The sequence below is a fragment of the Phyllobates terribilis genome, unplaced genomic scaffold (genome assembly GCF_046119375.1).
Source record: "Phyllobates terribilis strain yellow unplaced genomic scaffold, ASM4611937v1 Scaffold_1__5_contigs__length_1240528914, whole genome shotgun sequence".
NCBI classification, from domain to species: Eukaryota; Metazoa; Chordata; class Amphibia; order Anura; family Dendrobatidae; genus Phyllobates; species Phyllobates terribilis.
This window is the reverse complement of record NW_027362761.1, coordinates 840,128,869-840,153,908: the sequence shown is the minus strand read 5'-3', so window position 1 is coordinate 840,153,908 and position 25,040 is coordinate 840,128,869. Positions and strand designations below refer to the sequence as shown.

General features: G+C 39.1%; 1 protein-coding gene across 2 annotated transcripts in view; it reads right to left on the bottom strand.

The window, feature by feature from the left end:
• GRID2 (glutamate ionotropic receptor delta type subunit 2) overlaps positions 1-25,040 on the bottom strand; it is a 1,987,749-nt gene that overhangs the window by 25,895 nt on the left and 1,936,814 nt on the right. For both annotated transcript variants that reach the window (XM_073638161.1, XM_073638172.1), the window contains exon 15: positions 9,429-9,669. In XM_073638161.1, the coding sequence (XP_073494262.1) occupies positions 9,429-9,669 (241 nt within the window). The remainder of the gene's footprint in view (positions 1-9,428; positions 9,670-25,040) is intronic.

Here is a 25,040-nt window from a genome sequence, read left to right as displayed (position 1 = left end):
TTGCATATAAGAAAAACATGGATTTCTCTGGAATAAGACATCTGATAACAGATTTCAAGGTATCATTTTATTCAGCTTTCTATGACCTACATGCTCAAATAGACAGTTTAGAAGGCTTGTTCCTACTGACAGATTACTTTTAAAGTTGTCATGTTTCTAGCAAGAGAGTGTAGCGTATCTCATGCTAGAACTGCCGAGTCAACTTTAAAGAGTAATTGTTATTTAAATTTTTATTTCATAAATCAATAGTACATATCAAAATAAGAAACTTTTTTTTTATTATATCTTATCACAGAAATCTGCTTCGTTCTCCTCCTGGACTGATTATCCATCCTCAAAATTCTCAATTTATGGGTAAAATCTGTGTTCAGTGAAGACAAATTATTACATTACTCAGATAGGAAATGAGAGCTGCTACTGATAAGATTATTTGTAGGGGAGTGGGTGGAGCTTCTCAGCCTGTAGCTCCTCCTTGTTCTCCCTTCTACTTAGAATCTCAATCTCATAGAATGCAGATTTTTAAACTTAGAATTTTGAGAATGAATGTTTAATCCAGGATGAGAAAAAAGCATATTTCTCCAATAAGATATATTACAAGGCTGCTTATTTCCAAGTGTAATATTGGCTCGTGAAATAAAAATTAAAACAATAGTTACTCTTAGAACTAGAATAAGTAGCTCTCCTGCTAGAAACATGGCATCCCACAATAGTGCCATACTGATCGTCATTGAGCTCTCGAGTATGATCCACTCATCAGATACATTTATTATATATATTTAGGCTTTTTGGGCTTTAGAAGTTATTCTCCATAATTGTTTTTTTTCAAGACACTGATTTATAACTAGCTTGAAGATTTTATTTTAGCAATAGTAACAATGAAATTATATAATTTTATGGGAAACAAAAGAAACCTGTAATCAATCTACAATCTGAACAGCAAATGAAATCAGTGTTAGCCTCAGGTGCTGAATGGACAGCGCCTTTTCTCGAATATATTTGCTCTTAGAAATATAAGGCACTGTCCATTAGAATATTTTTTTCCTGCTGTCGCTGTTTTTTTTAAAACATCTTACAACTAAGATTAACCAAACATGGCTGATTTTCCCAATTAAATGGGTGGCTTGGATAAATGGACAATATATTTCATCAATAGCCATGGATACAGATTAAAACATAAGTATAAAGGAAATATCAGCTCTAGTAGCTGCAGTATAGCCACACATAAGCATAAGTTGCTTGTCTAGGCAAATATTGTGTTTGAATCTCATTTAAATATATAGAATAAAATCTCTGATGCACAAAGCTCTGCTCAACAGCAGTAAAAAATATCGAGTTTTATGCTCCATTGGGCTGAATTATTTGTTTGTAAAAGTCTTCCACAAAGCCTTAGTAATTGAGTGCTACCCAAGCAATACAATATACAATTTATTTAACTGTGTAACAATTACGTTTTATATTTTCAGCCATAACTGGCATTTCATGCATGATGGCAGTGTTGCTAAATGGATAACACGCACTGCTTAAACAAACAGAACAACTACATTTACTTAATGGGGTTTTCCTAATACATACATTATCCACATTCTAAATATACGATCACTGGGGGTCTAAAAGGTGGATTGACCATTAATCTCGAGAATAGAGGTCCCAAAGCCTTCACATTTAATGGAGAAGTTGTGTGCATGTGTTACAACTGCTTGATTCATTTTATCAAAATTATCAAGAAAGTGTGGCGCCCCTGAGGGTTCAGTCGCCACAGGGGTACTGCACCTCAGTTCAAGGTGTGGTATCTCCTCTTCCAGGTAAGGATGGAGCATCTCTCAGGACACCACTTCACCACTCAACACTACACCACTACTGTCCTGAAGGGGGCCTAAATGCACCAGGGTGCTACCCCGGCCGGGGATAGAGGAGATGAGGGGGGACCAAAAGATAGGGGGAACCATGTAGTGGGTGAGGGTGGAGGACACACTTTTAGGAAACACATATTGTTTTCATATTTAATCTACGGCCATCTTAGGTTCAGGGTCTTTGATTGTGATCTTCGTCAGTGATTGTGGTCTTCGTCTCTGATTGTGGTCATCCGCCAGAGTCCAGCATAAGGCCGCAGCCGACTGAAGATACACGGTCCTCGTACTCTGGCCTTGAGACGAGGAGCGGGTCAGAGTTAACCACTGTCTCTACCCGGTCAAGGTCCTGACCTAAGAAAGCCTGGAGGGGAGCAGAGGAGATAGGCTCCACAGGCAAAAGGATCCTAGGGGGATACGGACGGAGCGGCCTACGCCACCTGTATTCTTTACTCTGGCCTAGTCAGAGGGATTCCTGCTGCAAGAGGGGTGACCGGCCCCCGATATCTGACTTTGTTACTTCACGTCTCAGTCAGAAAAGCCTGGAGGCTTAGTGGATCCCAGGGGGATACGGACGGAGCAGCCTACGCCACCTGTATCTCTTACACTGAGTTTATCCAGTGGGACCCAGCCTTACTACATGTACGCACCACACACAGTCAGGAGAAGACTTAGTGGGAGAACAACCTACCAAGGAGAGGAACACACGCCAACGGGGTCTCGACAGGTGCTCCTGATCTACCTGGAAAGTGTTGAACCCCCTTCCCTGTGGCCGCAGTACACCGCGAGTAGCAGAGAGAAGCTTTGCGGCTAAAGTTCATCTAAATGTGAGTAAAAACCCTGGATGACTTCACACACCGCCTCAGCCTGTTATTTACTGCGCGGCACTGCACCCACCATCCTTCCTCACACTGCCCTGAGGCCTGCTCCGCCTGTGGGGAGCCGACCCATCTTAGCTGAAGCTGCTCCGGTGCCCATCACCGGAAACCGCAGGTGGCGTAGTCGAACAATACCACTCTTAATTGAAAGCCCATTACATCTTTTTTATGTGACTGCCCTGGGCACGGAACGGGTCCAGGCCACGACTGCATCCCCCGTAACACCTACACTGACCCAGCTCCGAGTAACCCCACTTCCCAGGGAGGGCTATTGGGTGTCACAAAAGCTCAGAAAGTTTTTCTAGTCTCATGGAAGTAAAATAAGTGGTGTTTGAACGTGTACACCATTGCTTTATTTACACTGGGGACTTAGTAATCCCCAATCATGGAATAAATCATAGTGGTAGCAATCATTTATTTATAACATCTTATGGGTAAGTGATAAATATATTTAGTGGAAAAACCCATATGAAGAGGTTGCCCACTAATAGGACAATTCCTTCCAAAATACTATATTCCTCCTTGTAAAATAAAAATACCATATATTAACCTCCCACGCCACATCACGTCTGAAGGAAGTGAGAAGACAGCAACACTACAGGGTGGGCCATTTATATGGATACACCTAAATTAAAAAGGAATGGTTGGTGATATCAACTTCCTGTTTGTGGCACATTAGTATATGGGAGGGGGAAAACTTTTCCAGATGGGTGGTGACCATGGTGGCCATTTTGAAGTTGGCCATTTTGGATCCAATTTTATTTTTTCAATGGGAAGAGGGTCATGTGAAACATCAAACTTATTGAAAATTTCATAAGAAAAACAATGGTGTGCTTGGTTTTAACGTAACTTTATTCTTTCATGAGTTTTTTACAAGTTTAAGACCACTTATAAAATGTGTTCAAAGTGCTGCCCATTGTGTTGGATTGTCAATGCAAACCTCTTCTCCCACTCTTGACACACTGATAGCAACACCGCAGAAGAAATTCTAGCACAGGCTTCCAGTATCCATTGTTTCAGATGCTGCACATCTCGTATCCTCACAGCATAGACAATTGCCTTCAGATGACCCCAAAGATAAAAGACTAAGGGGTCAGATCGGGAGACCTTGGTGGCCATTCAACTGGCCCACGATGACCAATCCACTTTCCAGGAAACTGTTCATGTAGGAATGCTTGGACCTGACACCCATAATGTGGTGGTGCACCATCTTGTTGGAAAAACTCAGGGAACGTGCCATCTTCAGTGCATAAAGAGGGCAACACATCATCATGTAGCAATTTTAGATATCCAGTGGCATTGAGGTTTCCATTGATGAAGAATGGCCCCACTATCTTTGTACCCCATATACCACACCATACCATCAAGATACGAGATGTGCAGCATCTGAAACAACGGATACTGGAAGCCTGTGCTAGCATTTCTTCTGTGGTGTTGCTATCAGTGTGTCAAGAGTGGGAGAAGAGGCCACAAACAGGAAGTTGATATCACGAATCATTCCCATTTAATTTAGGTGTACCCATATAAATGGTCCATCCTGTAGATTGGTTGTAGGGCTCATGGGGAAAAACAATATCATGCGAGCCTTGGAAGAACCGGTGTCTACAGAGGTATGTATAATGGTGCTGGGTCTCCCAAGGCTTCCATGATATTGTTAGGTCACATGTGCCCTGCAACCAGACGCTGCTATTGAGATGCTGTGCTCTCACTTCCTCTAGACGAACCTCAGACATCCGGGGGGACATGTGAGCACTGCAGCCCGTTAGCAGCCGTTCTTTAGCTGGAGCGTTCATGTGGTATAACAATATTGTGGAGCCTCGGGAGACCTGATGCCGACTTTGTTGGAATGGCACCGGTATGGGAAGTGAGTATGAGGTGTTTTTATTTTATAAGGGGAAATAAAATATTTAAGAAGTTGTGGAGAAAACCTTTAAGTATAGTTCTATCATGACAAACAGTCAATGGGTAAAAAATATGTGCATTAGCTCTGTCTCAGAATGAAAGATATTATCTCGCAAGTTCTATCTTGTGGCACTTAGCTCATTAAAGTAGGACATTGACTAATATGGTAGTCACCACTCATAAGTGGTGCTAGATGGTGTCATTCATTCTAGAAGGGAACTAATTTGCATATTATAAATCCTCATTTACTATATAAACTTATTTTCTCTCAATTTGAATTTTGTAAAATATGTTCTTATTATTAAAAGTTGACCAATGTGTTTGAGCAAAGCACTGGGCAATAACCTTAAAGGGGTTTTCCCACAAAAAAACTCCAAACATTTTAATCAATAGATCTTGGAATAATAATAAGTTTCACAATTGGATGTGTTAAATAAAATGTCCCTGCGCTGAGAATCTTATAAATGTGCCTCTGCTATGTGCTGTGTAATGGCCGTGTCTGACTGTACAGGAACATGGTCTGTTCATACCACATCTTCAGGGCAGAGAAGGAATCGAAAGAAAGTACATAGAAGGAGCATAATAGGATCGCAGCTGATTATTTCTGTGAGGTAAAACATTGTTTAAAACCTTCATCCCCAGGCGATTTTCCATTTTCGTTTTTCCTCCTCTTCTTCCAAGAGCCATATCTTTTTTATTTTTCCAGCTATATCACCATATGATGGCTTGTTGTTTGCGGTATGAGCTGTACTTTTGAATGACACCATTCATTTTGCTGTATAGTGTACTACTTGAAAATGGAAAAAAAATTCCAAGTGTGATGAAATTGCAAAAAAAAAGTGCAATCCCGAATGTTTTTTTTGGTTTTTATTTACCATGTTAAATATATGGTAAAACTGATCTGGCAATATGATTCCCCAGGTCAGTATGAGTGTGCAGATACCAAACATGTATAATTTGGTGTTTTTTTTAATTTAAGTGATGAAAAAAATGTAGAAATTTGTAAAATTTTTTTTTCGCTTTTGTGACTATGTTCCAAAACCAATAACGCTCTAATTTTTTCGGGATCTAAGGCTATGTGATGGCTTATTTTTTTCTGCCCTGAGCTGACGTTTTTATTGATACCATTTTGAGGTAGACTGCCTTTTATTGCAATGTTGCGGCGACCAATAAAAGTAATTCTGGCATTTCATTTTTTTTTCTTGTTACGCCGTTTACCGATCAGATTTATTTATTCTATATTTTGATAGATTCGACATTTATGAATGCGCCGATACCTAATATATGTTTTTTTTTAGTTGTTTCATTTTTAATGGGGTAAAAGGTGGGTGATTTGAACTATTGTGTTTTTAATTTTTTTTAAAACTTTTTTTTTCTACTTTTTACTGTATTTAATAGTCCACTTAGGAGACTTGAAGCTGCGATCATCTGATTGCCTGAGATATACATAGCAGTGCTTCAGCGCTATCTTCAGCAGACCCCCAGCTGTCATGACTACCCATCAGCATTTAAGTCGTCAACAGCAGCGGGTGGATCTCGGCTGTTAGAGGCACTTGATGGCTGAATATATCAGCCATCAAGTGAGGGAAAGATGTGGGCTCAGTGTGTGAGCCTGCATCAAAGGCAGAAACATGGCCGATGACTTAAATATACGTCATCGGTTATGAAGGGGTTAGAAAAAAGCAGCAAATGCTTTAATTCACAAAAAGAATCAGCAGCGATCCTGTGCTATCTTTTTTGTCTCCTCCCCTACTCAGGAGCTGTGGTATGACCAGACCATTTCCCTGTACGGTCAGACACGGCCATTACACAGTACACAGCAGGGACACATTTATAAGTTTATCTCAGCACAGGGACATTTTTTTTAAACACATCCACTTGTGGAACTTATTATTTTTCAAATATCTATTTATTAAAATGTCATTTGTTTGTGGGAAAACCCCTTTAATTTTCTGTAACCTACAGTTCTACAAATACTATTCAAGTGGAGTAATGAAAGAAAGGCAACTGGCTTTCTAGGTGCCCAATTCCCTGACAAAGAGCAATAATTTCAAATGACAGCCACGTGCATCTAAAACCAGAAAAATTGCCTACTCCATTTCTCTCCCATATGTCTCACTAATCAAGAGACAATTTAACTCACTGAAACTGAATAGATATGCTTGTACATGCAGCTTTTTATCACTGTGAAGGCTACCATCCAATTCCCAGCTGATAACAACTTAGCTCTGGAACAGGACATGCCATTTATTGTGTTTCAAGTGACAATCATAAGAGGTGTAGTATGGATTTTATGGAGAAAATATTTCCCAATTTCAGAAATGTTGGCAGCTTTAGGTCCATTTATTGTAATTCCTGCTTAACCAGCCTGATCCAGCTGAAGTCTGAAATATTGTACACTGTCACTACAAAAACCTGAACTGAATATTCTATGTTAAACTGCTATGCAGTTCAATGGACATCTTATCTAATCACATTAAAAATAAGCAGCCACAAACTTTCTAATATAATGTCAGTAGCACTGCTCTTTTACTATGAGATCATTGCAATTCCTGAAGTTTAAAGGGAATCTGTCAGCCGGTTTTTGCTATATAATCTGAGAGCAGCATAACATAGGGCAGGAAAGCCTGATTCCAGGGATGTGTCACTTACTGGGCTGCTTAGTGCCGTTTTCATAGACTCCCTGTTTTATATTATGTAGATGTAGCAGAATTTAGAGTTCAGCTCTTTGTATAACCCCCACCCACACTCCTGACTGGCAGCTTCCTGTGTACACTGTGCATTGTGAGCAAGCCGCCAATCAGTGGTGGAGGTGGGGTAACACAGATTAGCTTGACTGCTGGTCGCATGAGCAGTAGTCCTGTAGTGCTAATCTCCTGCAGATAAAACACTGTTTGAATTGAAACTACAACACACAGCCTAATAAGTGGCACATCATTGGAATCAGGGTCTCATACCCTATAGTATTCTACTCTCAGAATAAATAGCAAAAGCCTGCTGACAGATTACCTAAGCAATAATTTTGTTATTCTTAATAACGTTTAGTTTAAAATTAGGTGAATTAATAAGTGTCGCAAAAAAAAAAACACTGACTAAAGGGTCTCATGATCATGTCAATCCCGTTGACAATCCATGGACTGTTGTTTTGTATCTTAATATTAAACCATATTACAGAGATATTGTGAAATATAAGTGTGCCATAATATTTTTTTTTTCGGTAGGTTGTACAGAGCTGTAATAAAGCTGTAAGAGGCAGTCTGAAATTTTATTAAAAGACAGATATTTAAAGTTTTCATGCCTATAATAAAAATCAGTTTTTATTTTACCTGCCTTAAAATATAATAGATACCTGGACAGACTGATGGAGTTAAACACTATGGATACTTTTGACAAGATAAAAAAATTATATACATTGGTGATTACCTGGAAATAAAAAAGGTTTCCGGTGGCAACCTTCGTTCATTCATTTAAATATTCCCTTTTATGCAAGTTTAAGACTATATTTATATGGTCATGTATCTATTTCAGCAATACATCCTGGATGTGAGGTCTGTATGTTCAGGATGTTGCTGCTTTCGCTAGTTATGCTTCAAATACAGTCACTGTGCAATCCCCGCTTGCCCTTACTGACATAGACCGTAATACTAAATCTACAGTGCATTGCCAAAAGTTTATCATAATCACAGCCACCTATGTACATTTTTAATGGAGACTAATTAGATAGTTGAGTTTGCAGCATAGCCAGCTATGTAAAGGAGTTGCACAGGCTGAAAAGTAGCAAAGTGGTTGCAAAATTGTAATGAATACTATGCAGACAGTTATTTGATTTTGCATTTAAGAAGCAAATAAAGAATAAAAGAAATCAGTGACAAAGTGCAAAAAGCCTTTAAATGAGTTTTCTGGGATTATACCAGAGGCAAAATTGTCAAAGGGTTCTTATAGGCCCTGTAAATATTTGTTATATGATTACCACTGATGTATACCTTATGTTATAAATTAAGCCATGATTAAGATGTCAGAAATGTCCGTGTCTGCTGGAAAGCTTTGGGGATAATAAATAGCTTACCCGCTATATACAGTATTTAGATTGTCCTTTATCATATTACTGACAATATATTAAAAAACGATTCCCCCAACACACCCATAATAATTTAGTTAGGATGCATTTATTCTGGAGGTGCACTTTAATTCATTAATCATGTCATGATGTTTTAAAATGTTTTCTTTCTATGTACGCTGCATAAGTAATGTCGTTATTTCTAGTTATTTGTCATAAATTGCTTCTTTTACACAATTTTATTGTAAAATATGTGCGGCTAGTTATTCTGTATGAATCACCATGTTATATAAGAGGGGAGAAATGGAGCATATTCAAACACTGCGAGGTTGCACTGTTTCTCTATGGTCATCATAATTTCAAGCATCTGTTTGCTTCTACCTTTTGGCTTCAGATTAGGATTTGGCAGCACAGCTAACAAATACAGTGGATTATTGTACAAACTAAATGTACTCGCTTTTCCTGGCTGCATGTGGAATAAGGTCTGGGTAATTCATCAGATTTTTAAATATTTGATTCATCTGACCTACTTTGCAGTTTAATGCTGGTTTATGCTGTGACTCAAGCTGTGTTTTAAAAAAAAAATGTAAGAAACCTAAAAATCCGGCTATGTCAAGAGTCACTAAAGGGTTGAACGTAGTTTATTCCTGCTTAAAAATCATTGAGTGACATCAGGAAAAAAAAGAAGCAGCTGTGTCGGAGAAACAATATCATTGGCATTGCTTCAAAGTTTAGAATAGTTACCTCTTTAGAAGGTACTCGGGAGCCTTTCTTCTTATTCCACCATGTTTCTACCATTGCTATGACACAGGATAAAACAACACCAGCTGCTAAGATGCAAAATACTCCTGCAAAGCTTTTAATGTCCAGGGCACTGCCTTTCTGTTTAGGCTCCACAGATGAGTATAAGTCACAATGTCCATTGCGGGGCCACCACTTATGTTTTAGCAGGTCCATATCCCCATTTTGCTGGAGTTCCAGTATCCTATCAAGAGACAAATAAGCAAATTATTACATAAAACAATGCCAATAAATTACAACATTGATATGCATTTCTACATTTGCAATTTCAACCTTTTAAACAGATGATCAGTGATAATTAATCACAATGCCTACAGTGTGAAGAAAGAAGAATAACTTCAACTCATGGCGACTCACTCAGATTTATATCAGGACCCTTCATTGATATTATGTCATTGGTCCAGCTTAATCATGAGGCCTCGGGTGCTGCTATGTTTGCTTCTCTTATAGCTATGCAAATTTTCTCTTCAGAGAGGAAGAGGACTTGAACTCTAGAGACACCCAGCTTGGAAGCAGCAATCTTAAAAGTCAATATCAACCCTTTAATGAGCCTTGTCACATGACTTAGCCAAATCAGAACTCAGTTTGCAGACAGTGTTTCGGGGTGTTGCCCCTCCTCAGTGCAAATCAAGAGGTCAAAATTGGCTGTATGAGAAGCCTCCGACTTGGGTTTAAGGGCTAACGTTTCTCGATGTGGAGAATAACATGCCTGACATGTCAGGGTAAGGAGACTTATAGGCTGTGCTGTGTTTCAATATTTATATTGCCTCTTCAGAGAGGAAGAGGACTTGTAGTCTTGTGCCATCTGTTGGAAGTAGCAATCCTAAAAGTTAATACCGACCCTGTAACGAGCCTTGCCACATGACTTAGGATAAAAGACACGTGTTTTGGGGTGTTGCCCCTCCTCAGTGTAAAGCATGAGATCTGATTTGGCTGTATGAGAGGCCACTGACTGGAGTGTAGGGGATAACGTCTCTCCTTGTGGAAAGTGACAAGCCTGACATGCCAGCTACATCCCTGAGTTGATCTGTGACTACAGCTTATATCTAGTGCTTACAAGGAGTCGGAGGTTGTCTAGGATGCTCCTCTTGTTTCATCATTGGATCAGACTGCTGCTCTCTCCCTCCCCACCAGGCACAGTTCTTCCTCCTTGGATTAGAGGTTGTGTATAAACTGACCTCAACATCACAGGGAAGACAGTTCTTTGGAGATCTGATGCTTATTGCAGTAACTGCCGAACTAGCGTAAAATATAAACTACTAAACCACCGGTGAGAAAAGGATGATTATCAGGTGATGGCCAAACATATGCGGAGGTAAAGTAACCTTAGTAAAAAGAGTGACTAGAATTTTCTTTGATACTATAATTTTGGTAAGAGAAGAAGAGAATTTTGATCTATGACACCAATATACAGATATATTATGAAACTAACTGGCATAGAACTTTTGACCTGAAAATGAAATAGTATGAAAAATATCTAAATTTATGAACATTTAAGATTTTTAATTTACCTTAATGGTTAATAATGGTTTGTATTTCTGCTTATAAAAAATGATTCCCATTACACAAAGTGATGGCGCTGTTTCTTTTTTTTCCACAGGGATCTAAGGCAGCTTTGCACTATTTATTAAAAAAAACAAAAAAAACAATGAAGGGGATGAAGGGTAAAAGCATTCCTGCACCCCTTCCTTCCTTCTCAGTTTTAAGTTGAGTGAGGGTTCCTAAGGTTGCACCCTCAATGATTACTAAGTGAAGTCATATGCTATCAGTAGGCCAGCAATTCATGACATGCAAAAAAACTCTGTAATATATTCCTATTGGCAAACAAAAACAAAGAAGACAAAATTCTCTGTGATGAGAGACATGCAAGTTTTCATACTTGAACCATGAAGCAGATTTGCTACAGCAACAGGTCACACTGGTTTCTACTTCAGTCAATTAAAAGCAAGAATCAGCAGTGTCCATGGATTTTATAAGTTTAGTTCTGGAGAAACATCACATCATCTGCTAACATGGATCTGAGCAGATCTGTTCTGCTGAATAGTCACAGAATCCGAGCAGAAGCCAATGTACTGGCCATCTGCCTACTGGGTCTGCACCAAACCTCCTTCATGTGCAGTACATGGATCCAGGACAAATACGCTTCTCCTTACTGCACATGCTCAGGAGACATTGGCCCAGCTATGGCAACATGAGGAACGGCTCCACCCTGATCACTATTCAATTATAATACACATGATTAAAGCTTCATTGTCTGCATTATATAATATAGCCAGTGGAGCTGTATAATGTGCTGATGGAGAGAAGCATTCAGCTAACAGGTTCTTCAAAGCAGAATGGAATATTATGTCACAAAACACATCATGACTAATGTGACAATAGGTTCAGTGAAGTAGTTATAGTATGCACAGCTTGCCATCACATACCCATATAACACAGCCCCTGAATGAATGGAAGATCTGCTGTTACCATCTATCAGTGTGTCTGGAAGCAGTGAGTGACAATTTAGCCATCCAATCTAGGACAGGGGCGTGTTGAGCTGTCAGTATGGTGATGGACAGCTCAGCCATCCAATCAAAGGCTGAGGTGTGCTGAGCTGTCAGTGTGTTGAGTGATAATTCAGCTGTCCAATCAAGGCCAGGGCATGCTGAGGCTTCCTCTACGTTTCTGCTATTCGAGTGATTACCTGGCTATTTAGCTGGCTCTCTGCCTTCAATTAGTGCTAGTTGTAGCTTTGCTCAAATGATGTGCACTTGCTCTGTTCTCTGTGTTCCTGCATTTGATCTTTGTTGCCCAACTTTAGAACTTGCCTTTGACCATCTGTTTGCCTTGCCCTTTTGTTTTCATCCGATACCTTCCTGGAATTCTGAACTTGGACTGTGTCTTGACTACGCCTTTGCCCTTACCCCTTTGTATGTAACGAGCACTCTTGGCATCTGACCCCAGATACCCAGACCCCAGACCACTTGATTACCCAGGCCTCACGGCTTGTCTGTGAGTAGTGAATAGTGTCACATCTGCAATATGAATGAGTAGCCAACAAATCTACAACTATGATGGGATGTTTTTATCAAGCTAGTATAGAGCAGAGTACTTAAGGAATATTTTTAGTATGTTGTTTAATCTACCCAGGAAGCAATTCAATATATTTTATGGTAAAAGGGAGAGTCTAATTACGCAGTATTTTGACATATACATTCTATATAGCAGACACTGATGATAATGTATATAAACATTTGTAAAGAGACACATTACCCTTAAAAATAGTAACATTTTCAGACCTTCAGCCAATTTAATCAATGGATATATATATATATATATATATATATATATATATATATATATATATATATATATACATATACATGTATATATGTATATATATTTATATATTTATTCCTGACTGGCAGTAATTGAATAATCCTTTACCATACTTCTTGTTTATTGTTTGATTATATATTTTGGGATCCATGGATTTTATCTTACGCGTGAACATGGCTCATTTTTAAATTGCAGGGGTTTTCAATGATATATTAATAAAGATTTAATTTTTGAAGCTTCAGCTTTTTTGTCAATCATTTTTGTAGGTTGTTTTCTTTTCTTTTTCTATAGCTAACTAAATATAAATCAGTGTTTGTCAAAGTGTAAATTGCTGCATGACATTTGTCCACTTGGTGGCAGTCACATCACACGGAATTTCTGCAGCTGCAGCTACTAGGATATGAACAAAGCTGTGGCAATTATTGATCTCTCAGGTTGAAAACATGCATTTTACTCACTGCTATTTAATGTTTTATTTTAAATTCAAACAATTATCCATGTTGCAATACCCCTGATAATGTTGATGTAGAAATCCATTGTTCAGTACATTCTAGAGCGTGGTAAGTTAGGCTTGTACTGGAAAATTGTTCACAAGTGAACGGTTACATTCCCATTGGGTTTTCATAACTCATGCGATCTAAAAACAAGGCAGAATGCCCATTTCTCAAGCCACAGCACTTTCTTACTTGGTTAACTCACTGAGAAGTTGTAAGTGGCATAGTAATTGTGCACCGCTCAGCACCTAAACAATTATTCTGCCTTCATAGAAGTTTATTTTCTAGTAAAGGAAACTATTGTTACATAGAGTTGGCATGGGTAGCACGTCTTCTGGCATTATTTTTTTTGGGCTGTGTGGCAGATGTTGTTTGCAAGATGTGTCCCGTTTACCTTAATTCAGCTCTCCGTGTTTAATAAAAGTCGCTGCTATAGCTGATTAAACAGTAAGTGAAAACAGTAGGCTTTATTGTACAAAAACTCTTCTCACATCTGCATTGTCTTGTCCGGTTATAACATACGCCATGACGCCGGGGTGAATTTTTCATATCACAAATACCAACAATATTCTACACCCCGTTGACTTATAATGAGATCTGCAGGATCTGACACTTTGTCTGCCGTTAACAATAAAAGCAGTGCTAAGATTTCTTTAAATGTGACGGAATCTGCTGCACAAATGTGAACTTAGTCTTAGTATAGATAAATAAAGCTACTGAAAGTTTCTCAAAGGACAAGTGACTAATAATAAATTCAAGTGTAATTTAAGTTAGGAAAATCCACATTTGTCAAAATGCAGATTTTTAGAAATTCGCTTCCACGGTATTCAGCAAAGTGGCAACCACTGGCCGCCATGTTTCTGAATCGTAGAACGCCATCAAAAGGTTAAAAAAAATCAAAAAAATCCTAATATTTACTTTACTGCTCACCTTCTGGCTGGTCCTCGTTGCATCTTCAGATCCCTGCTTGTTGTGCTGAGATCCTGCGCGTATATACGGTCACGGTATATACAGTAACATTATCGCGCTTGTGCAAAAATATCCCAGGCCTCAGAGTCGGAAGTGTGAGAGGCACGATGATTTCAGTGTGAGTGCCAGAGATCAGATGCTGTGACGGGGACCGGACGAGTGATGGTAAGGAGTGGATAGGCCGGAGAAGTGAGCAGAGGGTGACTATAAGGATTTTTCTTATTTTTACATATTACATATATTATGCTCTGTAGAACAGCGATGTCAAACTCAAATATTCAATGGGCCAAAATTAAAAGTTAGGACAAAGTCGAAGGCCAACCTTGATATTTATTTAAAAAATGTCTACAAATGAGGAAGTTTTTCTTACCAGCAAATATACCGATGAATTTTTCATATTGAAACAAACTTAAAGGGGTTGTCCCACGAACAAAGTACATTTTAATAAATATATCTTAGAATAAAATATTGGAATAATATGTTATAGAAGAGCAATAAAAAGCATATGCCCCAATGGTCCAGTTTAAATATGTAATAACAAAGGATAAAAAACCTTGAATAATGCAGATAATGAAGTAGCAGGCCAACAAAAATGCCCGCCAAACACAGTATGATACTCCCACAGTGAATTCCTCCACAGTACCCTCCACACGCACTTTATGATGACTCTACTGTGACCCCATCACAGAATGATTCTCCAACTGTAATCCCCACACAGCCCTCCATATAGTTTAATGCGCACAAAAAGTGCTCCATACATTATAATGGCCCCACATAGTGCTCCATACAGTATAATGCGCACAAAAAGTGCTCCATACAGTATAATGGCCCCACATAGTGCTCCATACAGTATAATTGCCTAACATAGTGCTCCATACAGTATAATGGCATCACATAGTGCTCCATACAGTATATTGGCCTCACATAGTGCTCCATACAGAATAATGACCCCACATAGCGCACCATACAGTATAAAGAGCCCTACATAGTGCTCCATACAGTATAATGCACCCCACATAGTACTCTATACAGCATAATGGCCCACATAGTGCTCCATACAGTATAATGGCCCACATAGTGCTCCATAGAGTATAATGGCCCAACATAGTGATCCATACAGTATAATGTGCCCCACATAATGCTCAATACAGTATAATGGGCCCACATAATGCTCCATACAGAATAACGGGGCCCTGCATTGCCTTCCATACAGTATTATGGCAACAAAACGTGCTCCATACAGTATAATGGCCCCACATAGTTCTCCATACAATATAATGGTCCCACTTAGTGTTACACACAGTATAATGGACTCACATAATGCTCCATACAGAATAAAGGGCCCTACATAATGCACTACACAGTATAAGGGGCCCCACATAGTGCTCAATACAGTATAAAGTGCCCTACATAATCCTCCACACAGTTTAATAGGCCCACATAGTGCTCCATACATTGAAATAGGCCCAACATTGAAAAAAATAAATACTCACCTCTGTTCCCCCGCTGCTCCGGTCTCTTCATCCTCTGCAAACCTCGGCACAGCCGGCGCGTTGTAATGACATCATTGCACTCGCTGTGCTGAGATGTCAGACACAGAGGGGGAATGATGGGAGAGGGAGCGTCAGCTGAAGTGGGCAAAATATACTTACCCCGCGGGCCAGATTTGGCCTGTGAGCCAGAGTTTGACATATGTGATCTAGACCCATAATAAGGGACATTAAGTTCACAGAAAATAACTTTGAATCAAATTAACTAGGAAAAACACATGAATGGGGAATTTGAATTTTGCCTGATCTGCTCATCCCTAAACACTTTTAAAAGCCTAACTCATCATAGTAAGCTCATACTGTATATCTGATAGAATTAAAACAGTACAGGGTTGGGACAAGGTGGTTTGGTGTCCTAGGTGGACTAGCGCACACCCATCACAAACATATATATGCAAACACATGTATATACATACCGTATATACACACACGCACACATATATACAGGGTGGTCCGAAAGTAGGTGGCCAGAAAATAATAACATTTATTTTGATTTATATATAAAATTATATTTACTAACACAAGCATAACATTGACAATTAAATTTTATTCTGAACAATAATACAAAAGCCCTTAAATTTTATCACCGCAGGTGCTCAAACTGTTTTCCATTACAATTTGCACAGCTTTGAAGTCTGCCTCTTACGCTTCGACAAACTTTTTTGCACAAGTCTCTTTGGGTATTAATTTCTTGAAATGCATCTCTTATGTAATTTTTCAAATCACTGACACTTTTTGGTTTTCGACTATAAACTTTGTCCTTGAGTACTCCCCAAAAGAAAAAATCCATTGGGGTCACGTATGGTGAACGTGCCGGCCAATCAAGTGGGCCTTTTCGGCCAATCAATTTATTAGGAAATGTTTCATCAAGATACTCGCGGACTACTCTTGAATAATGTGGAGGGGCCCCATCTTGTTGGAAATAAAGGTAATTTGAATTAGGCTGTTGCTGTAACTGGGAAACAACTCGATTCATTACAATTTCGAGATACTTATCTCCTGTGACTGTTCCATCAAAAAATATTGGTCCTAAAACACCAAAACTTGAAATACCACCCCAAACATTGACACCAGGCTCATTTAGTTGTTGCTCTAATGTTAAATGCATGTTCTCATTATACCAGTAAATACAATTAATCGTATGTCTATTAATATGGCCGGATAATTTGAAAGAAGCTTCATCACTTCACATAATGTTATCTAAAATTACTGGATTTTCTTCAATTTCGTTAAGCATAATCTCACTAAATTGCAGCCGCCTGTCTGGATCATCCTCCAATAAACCATGAATTAGATGTGGACGATAAGCTTTCCATCCAATAGATTTCAGGATTCACACGATAGAAGCTCGTGAAATTCCCAATTCCAAAGAGGCTCTTCTGGTGAACTTTTTTGGACTCTGAACAAATGTTTCAGCAAAAAGTTGTTTATTATCTTCTGTACAGACTGTTTTGGGTTGACTAATTTTTGGAGCATTAAGGATTGAGCCAGTGGCATTGAATTTGTCACGAATGCGGTAAATGGTTTGTCGCTTTGGCGCTTGAGTACCAAATATTTCAACCCAATTTGCTCTAACGGTTTCAGCATTTTGAGATTTCCAATACTCTGTTAAAATCCATTTTCTTTGATCTGTATTTAAATTATTTGCCATTATGTGTTATCTGAATTATCTGAAAAGAAAACCGATTTGGGGGAGATCTATCTGTGAAAACTAGATTTGTGAAACTGGCTTAGCTGCCCTTAGCAACCAATCAGATTCCACCTTTCATTTTCCAAAGAGTCTGTAAGGAATGAAAAGTGGAATCTGATTGGTTGCTAAGGGCAACTGAGCCAGTTTCACTTTACACCATGTTTGATAAATCTCCCCCTTCATAACCTTATTACACTTTCTGTCCACCTACTTTTGGACCACCTTGTATACACAAAAGTGCACGAACATATGCGCATGTACACTCCTACCTGTCACTCTACTATGTTTCTTTTTTTTAACCCCTTTTCAATATAAAATCAGATAAAGACATAAAAGCACCAGATAATGCCAGTGTGATAGCAAAATATGATGATTTTGAATATGCAAGTAGTATCAATAAAAGTGTAGAAAATTGCGCCATGCAATGCAGAAAGAATACCTGCTCACACTACGTAAATGATTGAGCAATACATTGGTAAAAGATAAAGAGTGTATAACCATACAAATTCTAAAATATATTGAGAGAGTACAAACATGGGCACTACATATTACAAGTACACTGAATACATCCATGCATTTACATGCTATATACACTTTGTATATACATACATTTTGGAATATGCTTTTACTTATTTCCTCTTTACAAGATTGAAGCACAATAGGATAAGGCACGCTTTGCAGTCCTATGCAAATCCTATTATAACAGCAGTAGGGAAGAGGTGAGTGGCTGGTCATACTAGGTAGTAGGGACAGGGGATAATCGCTAATTAAAGATTTCTCTTTTTCAATAAGAATTTTATTAGCATGAAATAAAAAATAGCAACCTTTACCGTCTTACTGATACTTTCTGTAGCTGTTGCACACCTGATGGTTTGCATCCTCTGCTGCTTATGTATTCCATAGGAATATCATATAGCCAAGGTTAAATTGTTATGGATAACAAATAGGACCTTCACTGAAACCACAATAGGATTTTTTTAATTAATTTATGTGCCCCTTTTTGCAAAACGCTTTTAATTATTGATTCACTATATAAAGACCGATTTACTACAATTACACCATTTTATTGTTCCGCATTAAAACTCATATTAATGCACAGTGTATTTTTGTACCTATTTAAATATATTCTTTACTGCCTTGTATAATATTATAAAGCTGTTCTGGCTTGGTGCAGGTGCCCCTTATCTATTCTTAGGGGAATAAGGGTCAGACAGTAATAATACAGGTAGGGATTAGCAGTGCCAAAGCAGGCACGCTGAAGGAATCTTTCTACCTCTCCAAGAATAATAATGGTGATACAAGCAAACATACAGGAGGAAATAACAGTGAAGAGAATAAAATTAAGGACTCTTCTGTCAAGCCTGGACTGCTATTTGTAACAATGCACAATTTGACTTCTCACATTTCCAGCAGCAAGCCCAATCTTTTCCCAGTCTTCATAAATTCTCCATCTTCTTGAGCTACCAATCCTGTGCCTGCCGCGTCTTCTTCTGTGTTACACGATACCCTAAATACTGTATTTCAGATGTTTCTGTCATTATAATGCCCCCTTTGTGTCCAAATGGTAATACTGTCCCATGTGTGCCCCTTTGAAAGCTATAATTCCCCTAGTTCCCCTCATAAAGTAATAATGCAGTAAGTGTCCCTTCATAAAGTAAAAATGCTGTGAGAGCCTCTTAATGAAGCAATAACACTCATAGTGTCCCCATGTAAATTAATAATGTCCTTTTAAAATGGTAATGCAGAGAATTCCTCTTTTAAGTAATAATGTCCTTTAAGTGCTGCCTTAACAAGTAATAATGCCAAGTGAGTCCCGTTGTTAACCCTCCGTCAGGGGCAACTGATCTGACAGGCGCAGCTCACTTAGCTTCATTTCTCTATTTTCAGTGGTTTGTCTGGGAAACACCCTCCTCCCAGTACCTTCCTAACTTTAAAGGCTGTGTGAAACCTAAGAAGCCATTTATTACATTCCTATTAAGGTAACTGATCACTTTTAGAGCATTGAAATTTTAAAAAAAGGAAAATATAGCCAATTTTCTAGCCCATGCCTGACAGGCGCAATGCCCCTAAACTCGTTATGAAACATATTGCCCCTGACGGAGGGTTAAGTAGTTTTGTCCCGACTGCTACTGCACCTACGCAACATGTCAGCTTACATTATACCCAAGCCAAGCTTCATTTTCTCCACTTCACATTTCAATTTTCCAGAGAGCAGCCAAAACAGTGTCACCAATTTCTTACAATACAGATAGACTGTGGTTCCTTAAAGGGAAGCAATCATCAGAAAATGACTTATTTGTTTAAATCAGGATTTTTGTGTTAAATATATATATTTTTTTTAATCTTGGCAATTTTTTCTTTTTTAAATATCACAATCTGTATTAAAAATAAAATATACAGTGGGTACGGAAAGTATTCAGACCCCTTTAAATTTTTCACTGTTTGTTTCATTGCAGCCATTTGGTAAATTCTAAAAGTTCATTTTTTTCTGATTAAAGTACACTCTGCACCCCATCTTGACTGAAAAAAACAGAAATGTAGAAATTTTTGCAAATTTATCAAAAAAGAAAAACTGAAATATCACATGGTCATAAGTATTCAGACCCTTTGCTCAGTATTGAGTAGAAGCACACTTTGGAGCTAGTACAGCCATGAGTCTTCTTAGGAATGATACCACAAGTTTTTCACACCTGGTTTTGGAGATCCTCTGCCATTCTTCCTTGCAGATCCTCTCCAGTTCCGGCAGGTTGGATGGTGAACGTTGGTGGACAACCATTTTCAGGTCTCTCCAGAGATGCTCAATTGGGTTTAGGTCAGGGCTCTGGCTGGGCCAGTCAAGAAGGTTACAGAGTTGTTCTGAAGCCTCTCCTTTGTTATTTTAGCTGTGTGCTTAGGGTCATTGCCTTGTTGGAAGGTGAACCTTCGGCCAAGTCAGAGGTCCAAAGCACTCTGGAAGAGGTTTTCTTCCTGGATATCTCTGTACTTGGACACATTTATGTTTCCTTCAATTGCAACCAGTCGTCCTGACCCTACAGCTGAAAAACACCCCGATAGCATGATGCTGCCATCACCATGTTTCACTGTTGGGATTGTATTGGGCAGGTGATGAGCAGTGCCTGGTTTACTCCACACATACCGGTTAGAATTTTCACCAAAGAGTTCTATCTTCATCTCATCAGACCAGAGAATCTTATTTCTCATAGTCTGGGAGTCCTTCATGTGTTTTTAAGCAAACTCTATGCGGGCTTTCATATGTCTTGCACTGAAGAGAGGCTTCCGTCGGGCCACTCTGCCATAAAGGCCCGACTGGTGGAGGGCTGCAGTGATAGTTGACTTTGTGGAACTTTCTCCCATCTCCCTACTGCATCTCTGGAGCTCAGCCACAGTGATTTTGGGGTTCTTCTTTACCTCTCTCACCAAGGCTCTTCTCCCACGATTGCTCAGTTTGACTGGACAGCCAGGTCTAGGAAGAGTTATGGTGGTCGCAAATTTCTTCCATTTAAGGATTATGGTGGCCACTGTGCTCTTAGAAACCTTGAGTACTGCAGAAATTATTTTGTAACCTTGGCCAGATCTGTGCCTTGCCACAATTCTGTCTCTGAGCTCCTTGGGCAGTTCCTTTGAGCTCATGATTCTCATTTGGTCTGACATGCACTGTGCGCAGAGGGGTCTTATATAGACAGGTGTATGCCTTTCCAAATCAAATCCTATCAGTTTAGTTAAACGCAGCTGGACTCTAATGAAGGAGTAGAACCATCGCAAGGAGGATCACAAGGAAATGGACAGCATGTGACTTAAATATGAGTGTCTGAGCAAAGGGTCTGAATACTTAATACCATGTGATATTTTAGTTTTTCTTTTTTAATGAATTTGCAAAAATTTCTACATATCTGTTTTTTTCAGTCAAGATGGGGTGCAGAGTGTTCTTTAATGAGAAAAAATGAACTTTTTAGAATTTACCAAATGGCTGCAATGAAACAAAGTGTGAAAAATGTAAAGGGGTCTGAATACTTTCCATACCCACTGTAGAAATCTTGCAATTTTCACACTGATACTGGGGCATTTTTAGATTCTACCTTCCCAATGTTTCAGGAAACAACACATGTAGATGGCAAAAATGATCAGACTCTGGCCCTATGTTTTGTATTGAAATTTCTAATGAGCATATGCAAAGGTCATATTGAGGGAAGGGGTGCAGGATCAGCTGTGATATGACCTATTGCGGATGATTGATCCTGTATTATCAGCTGTGTTTTTAGGTGTTATCAGTCATTATAATCCTGCCTTTCATAATATGGAGTCTTGCTTTAAACTCTTCTTGAAAGAACAGGAACTATGAGTCTTAGAATGCTTTAGTGACCAGTATAAAAATTGCAAGATTACTAATATTTTTTTCTTATAATGATCCTGAAATTAAAAGAAATTCCATTTTTTTAATACATATACAATAGAAACCTGATTTAAATACTCCAGGATTGCCCATAGACTTTAAAAATCTGGCCAGTCCTGTGTAATTCTTGCACTGATGTTGTAAAACGTCAATGCAGTCTAAGCAACTTTCACAAGATCATGAATCTGTGGGGGAGGGAAGCTGCCTGTCACATTTACCAAACTTCCCAGAGAGAAGATAGACATATTTTTTACTATGTTTACCATCTTTACTTCTGTATACACAGAGCTGAACTAGAAGATCTCATACTTTGAACTGATGAGGGGGATAACACCCCAAAACACCGTGTCTGCAAACTGAGATGCTGATTTGGCTTTTATCCTAAGTCACATGGCAAGGCTCATTAAAGGGATGCTAGTGACTTAAGGATTGCTACTTCTAATAGGTGGTACTAGAGTTCAAGTCCTCTTCCTCTCTGAAGAGGTAATTTACATATTTAATTTCCCAGAGTAGCATTGCAATGTTTATAAGCCTCCTCACATTGGCATGCCAGGCTAGGAAGCACTTACTCTTCTTTCATCTCTGAACCCAGTGAATATGTGATCACAGTGCAGTGAGGGAGCAGGAGCTGCTGGGCCCTAGGAAACCTAGAGAGATGTGCAATGCAGCCGTTAGGCTGAAATTCCACTGTAGCTGTGGCTAATATACCAATCCCAATTACAAGGGAAATCAGCAAAAGAAAACAAAGAATTGATGTGTTCACATACCCTCACCCCTCAAAGTCTTTTAAGTTCATATATGTGAAATAAATGAAAAAAATAAATAAAGATTAAAAAAATAAAATAGAAAAAAAAAAATTTGTAGAAAAAACAAATATAAGAAAAGAGACGCTGCCAGTTTAAATCGCTGCTTCTAGCCCCGCCTCCATAAAAAATATGTTCAATGTATAACACTAATTTTTATGGAAAGGGAAAGACAATTTAAAATGTTTTTACATTCCTTTGTGGCTGTAAATATAAAATAAAGAATGAAAAATGAAAAAAATAGACATATATTTCCTATTTTTTTCTACATGTTCCCCTGATATTAGCCAAAAAAAGGAATATAAAAATACCCATGTGTTTAGAAAAAAAGAGGCAAAAATATTTGAATATCGAAATGAAAAAAAAAAAATTATACAGCCATGTATCATAAAACTTGAATATTTTCCTGTTTAGCCCAATTATGATTAAACAATATCATTTTCTGATGGTAGCTTACCTTTAATTACAGCACATAGAGAAAAGTTCACACGAGTCCAAGAACAGAAGCGTATCCCCTTTCATATATTTTAGCCTCTGACTCAAACAGTAGCCCATTGTTCTTATGGCTGTTTTATTCCTGTTCCCTCAATTTATAGCTTCAAATGCATTTTTAATAGGACTCAGTTGAAGCAGCCACTATATGTCTGACATGTCATTGCAGATGCAGTATTCTCACAGGTGACATGTCCCTCTGCAGATACAGCATTCTCACAGGTGACATATCCCTCAGCAGCTGCAGAGGGACGTTACCTGTGAGGACCCTGCAGCTGCAAAATTCTCACAGGTGACATGTCCCTCTGCAGATACAGCATTCTCACAGATGACCTGTCCCTTAGCAGATGCAGCATTCTCACAGGTGACATGCTCCCTTCCATATGCAACATTCTCACAGGTGACATGTTCCCCAGAACAGGCTGTATTCTCACAGGTAACATGTCCCTCTGCAACATTCTCACAGATGACATGTTCCTCTCCAGCATTCTCACAGGTGACATGTTCACCTGCAGATGCAGCATTATCATAGGTGACATATCCCTCTGCAGCATTCTCATGGGTGACATGTTCCCCAGCAGATGCAGCATTATCACAGGTGATGGGTCACTCTGGGGATGCTGTATTCTCACAGGTGACAGGTGCCTTTGTAGCTGCAGTATTCTCACTGGTGACATGTCTTTCTGCAGCTGCAGCATTCTGGCTTGTGACATGTCCCTCTGGAGATGTAGCATGTATGCAGGTGACATGTCCCTGTGCAGGTGCAGCATTATCTCAAGTGACATGTCCACCTGCAGATGTAGCATTCTCACAGGTGACATATCCATGTGCAGATGTACCATTCTCAGAGGTGACTTGTTCATGTGCAGATGTAGCATTCTCATAGATGACATGTCCATGTGCAGATGTAGCATTCTCATAGATGACATGTCCATGTGCAGATGTAGCATTCTCATAGGTGACATGTCCATGTGCAGATGTAGCATTCTCATAAGTGACATGTCCATGTGCAGATGTAGCATTCTCAGAGGTGACATGTCCATGTGCAGATGTAGCATTCTCATAGGTCACATGCCCATGTGCAGATGTAGCATTCTCATAGGTGACACGTCCATGTGCAGATGTAGCATTCTCATAGGGACATGCCCATGTGCAGATGTAGCATTCTCAGAGGTGACATGTCCATGTGCAGATGTAGCATTCTCATAGGTGACATGTCCATGTGCAGATGTAGCATTCTCATATGTGACATGTCCATGTGCAGATGTAGCATTCTCATAGGTGACATGTCCATGTGCAGATGTAGCATTCTCATAGGTGACAAGTCCATGTGCAGATGTAGCATTCTCATAGATGACATGTCCATGTGCAGATGTAGCATTCTCATAGATGACATGTCCATGTGCAGATGTAGCATTCTCAGAGGTGACATGTCCATGTGCAGATGTAGCATTCTCATAGGTGACATGTCCATGTGCAGATGTAGCATTCTCATAGGTGACATGTCCATGTGCAGATGTACCATTCTCAGAGGTGACCTGTTCATGTGCAGATGTAGCATTCTCATAGATGACATGTCCATGTGCAGATGGAGCATTCTCATAGATGACATGTCCATGTGCAGATGGAGCATTCTCATAGATGACATGTCCATGTGCAGATGTAGCATTCTCATAGATGACATGTTCATGTGCAGATGTAGAATTCTCAGAGGTGACATGTCCATGTGCAGATGTAGCATTCTCATAGGTGACATGTCCATGTGCAGATGTAGCATTCTCAGAGGTGACCTGTTCATGTGCAGATGTAGCATTCTCAGAGGTGACATGTCCATTTGCAGATGTAG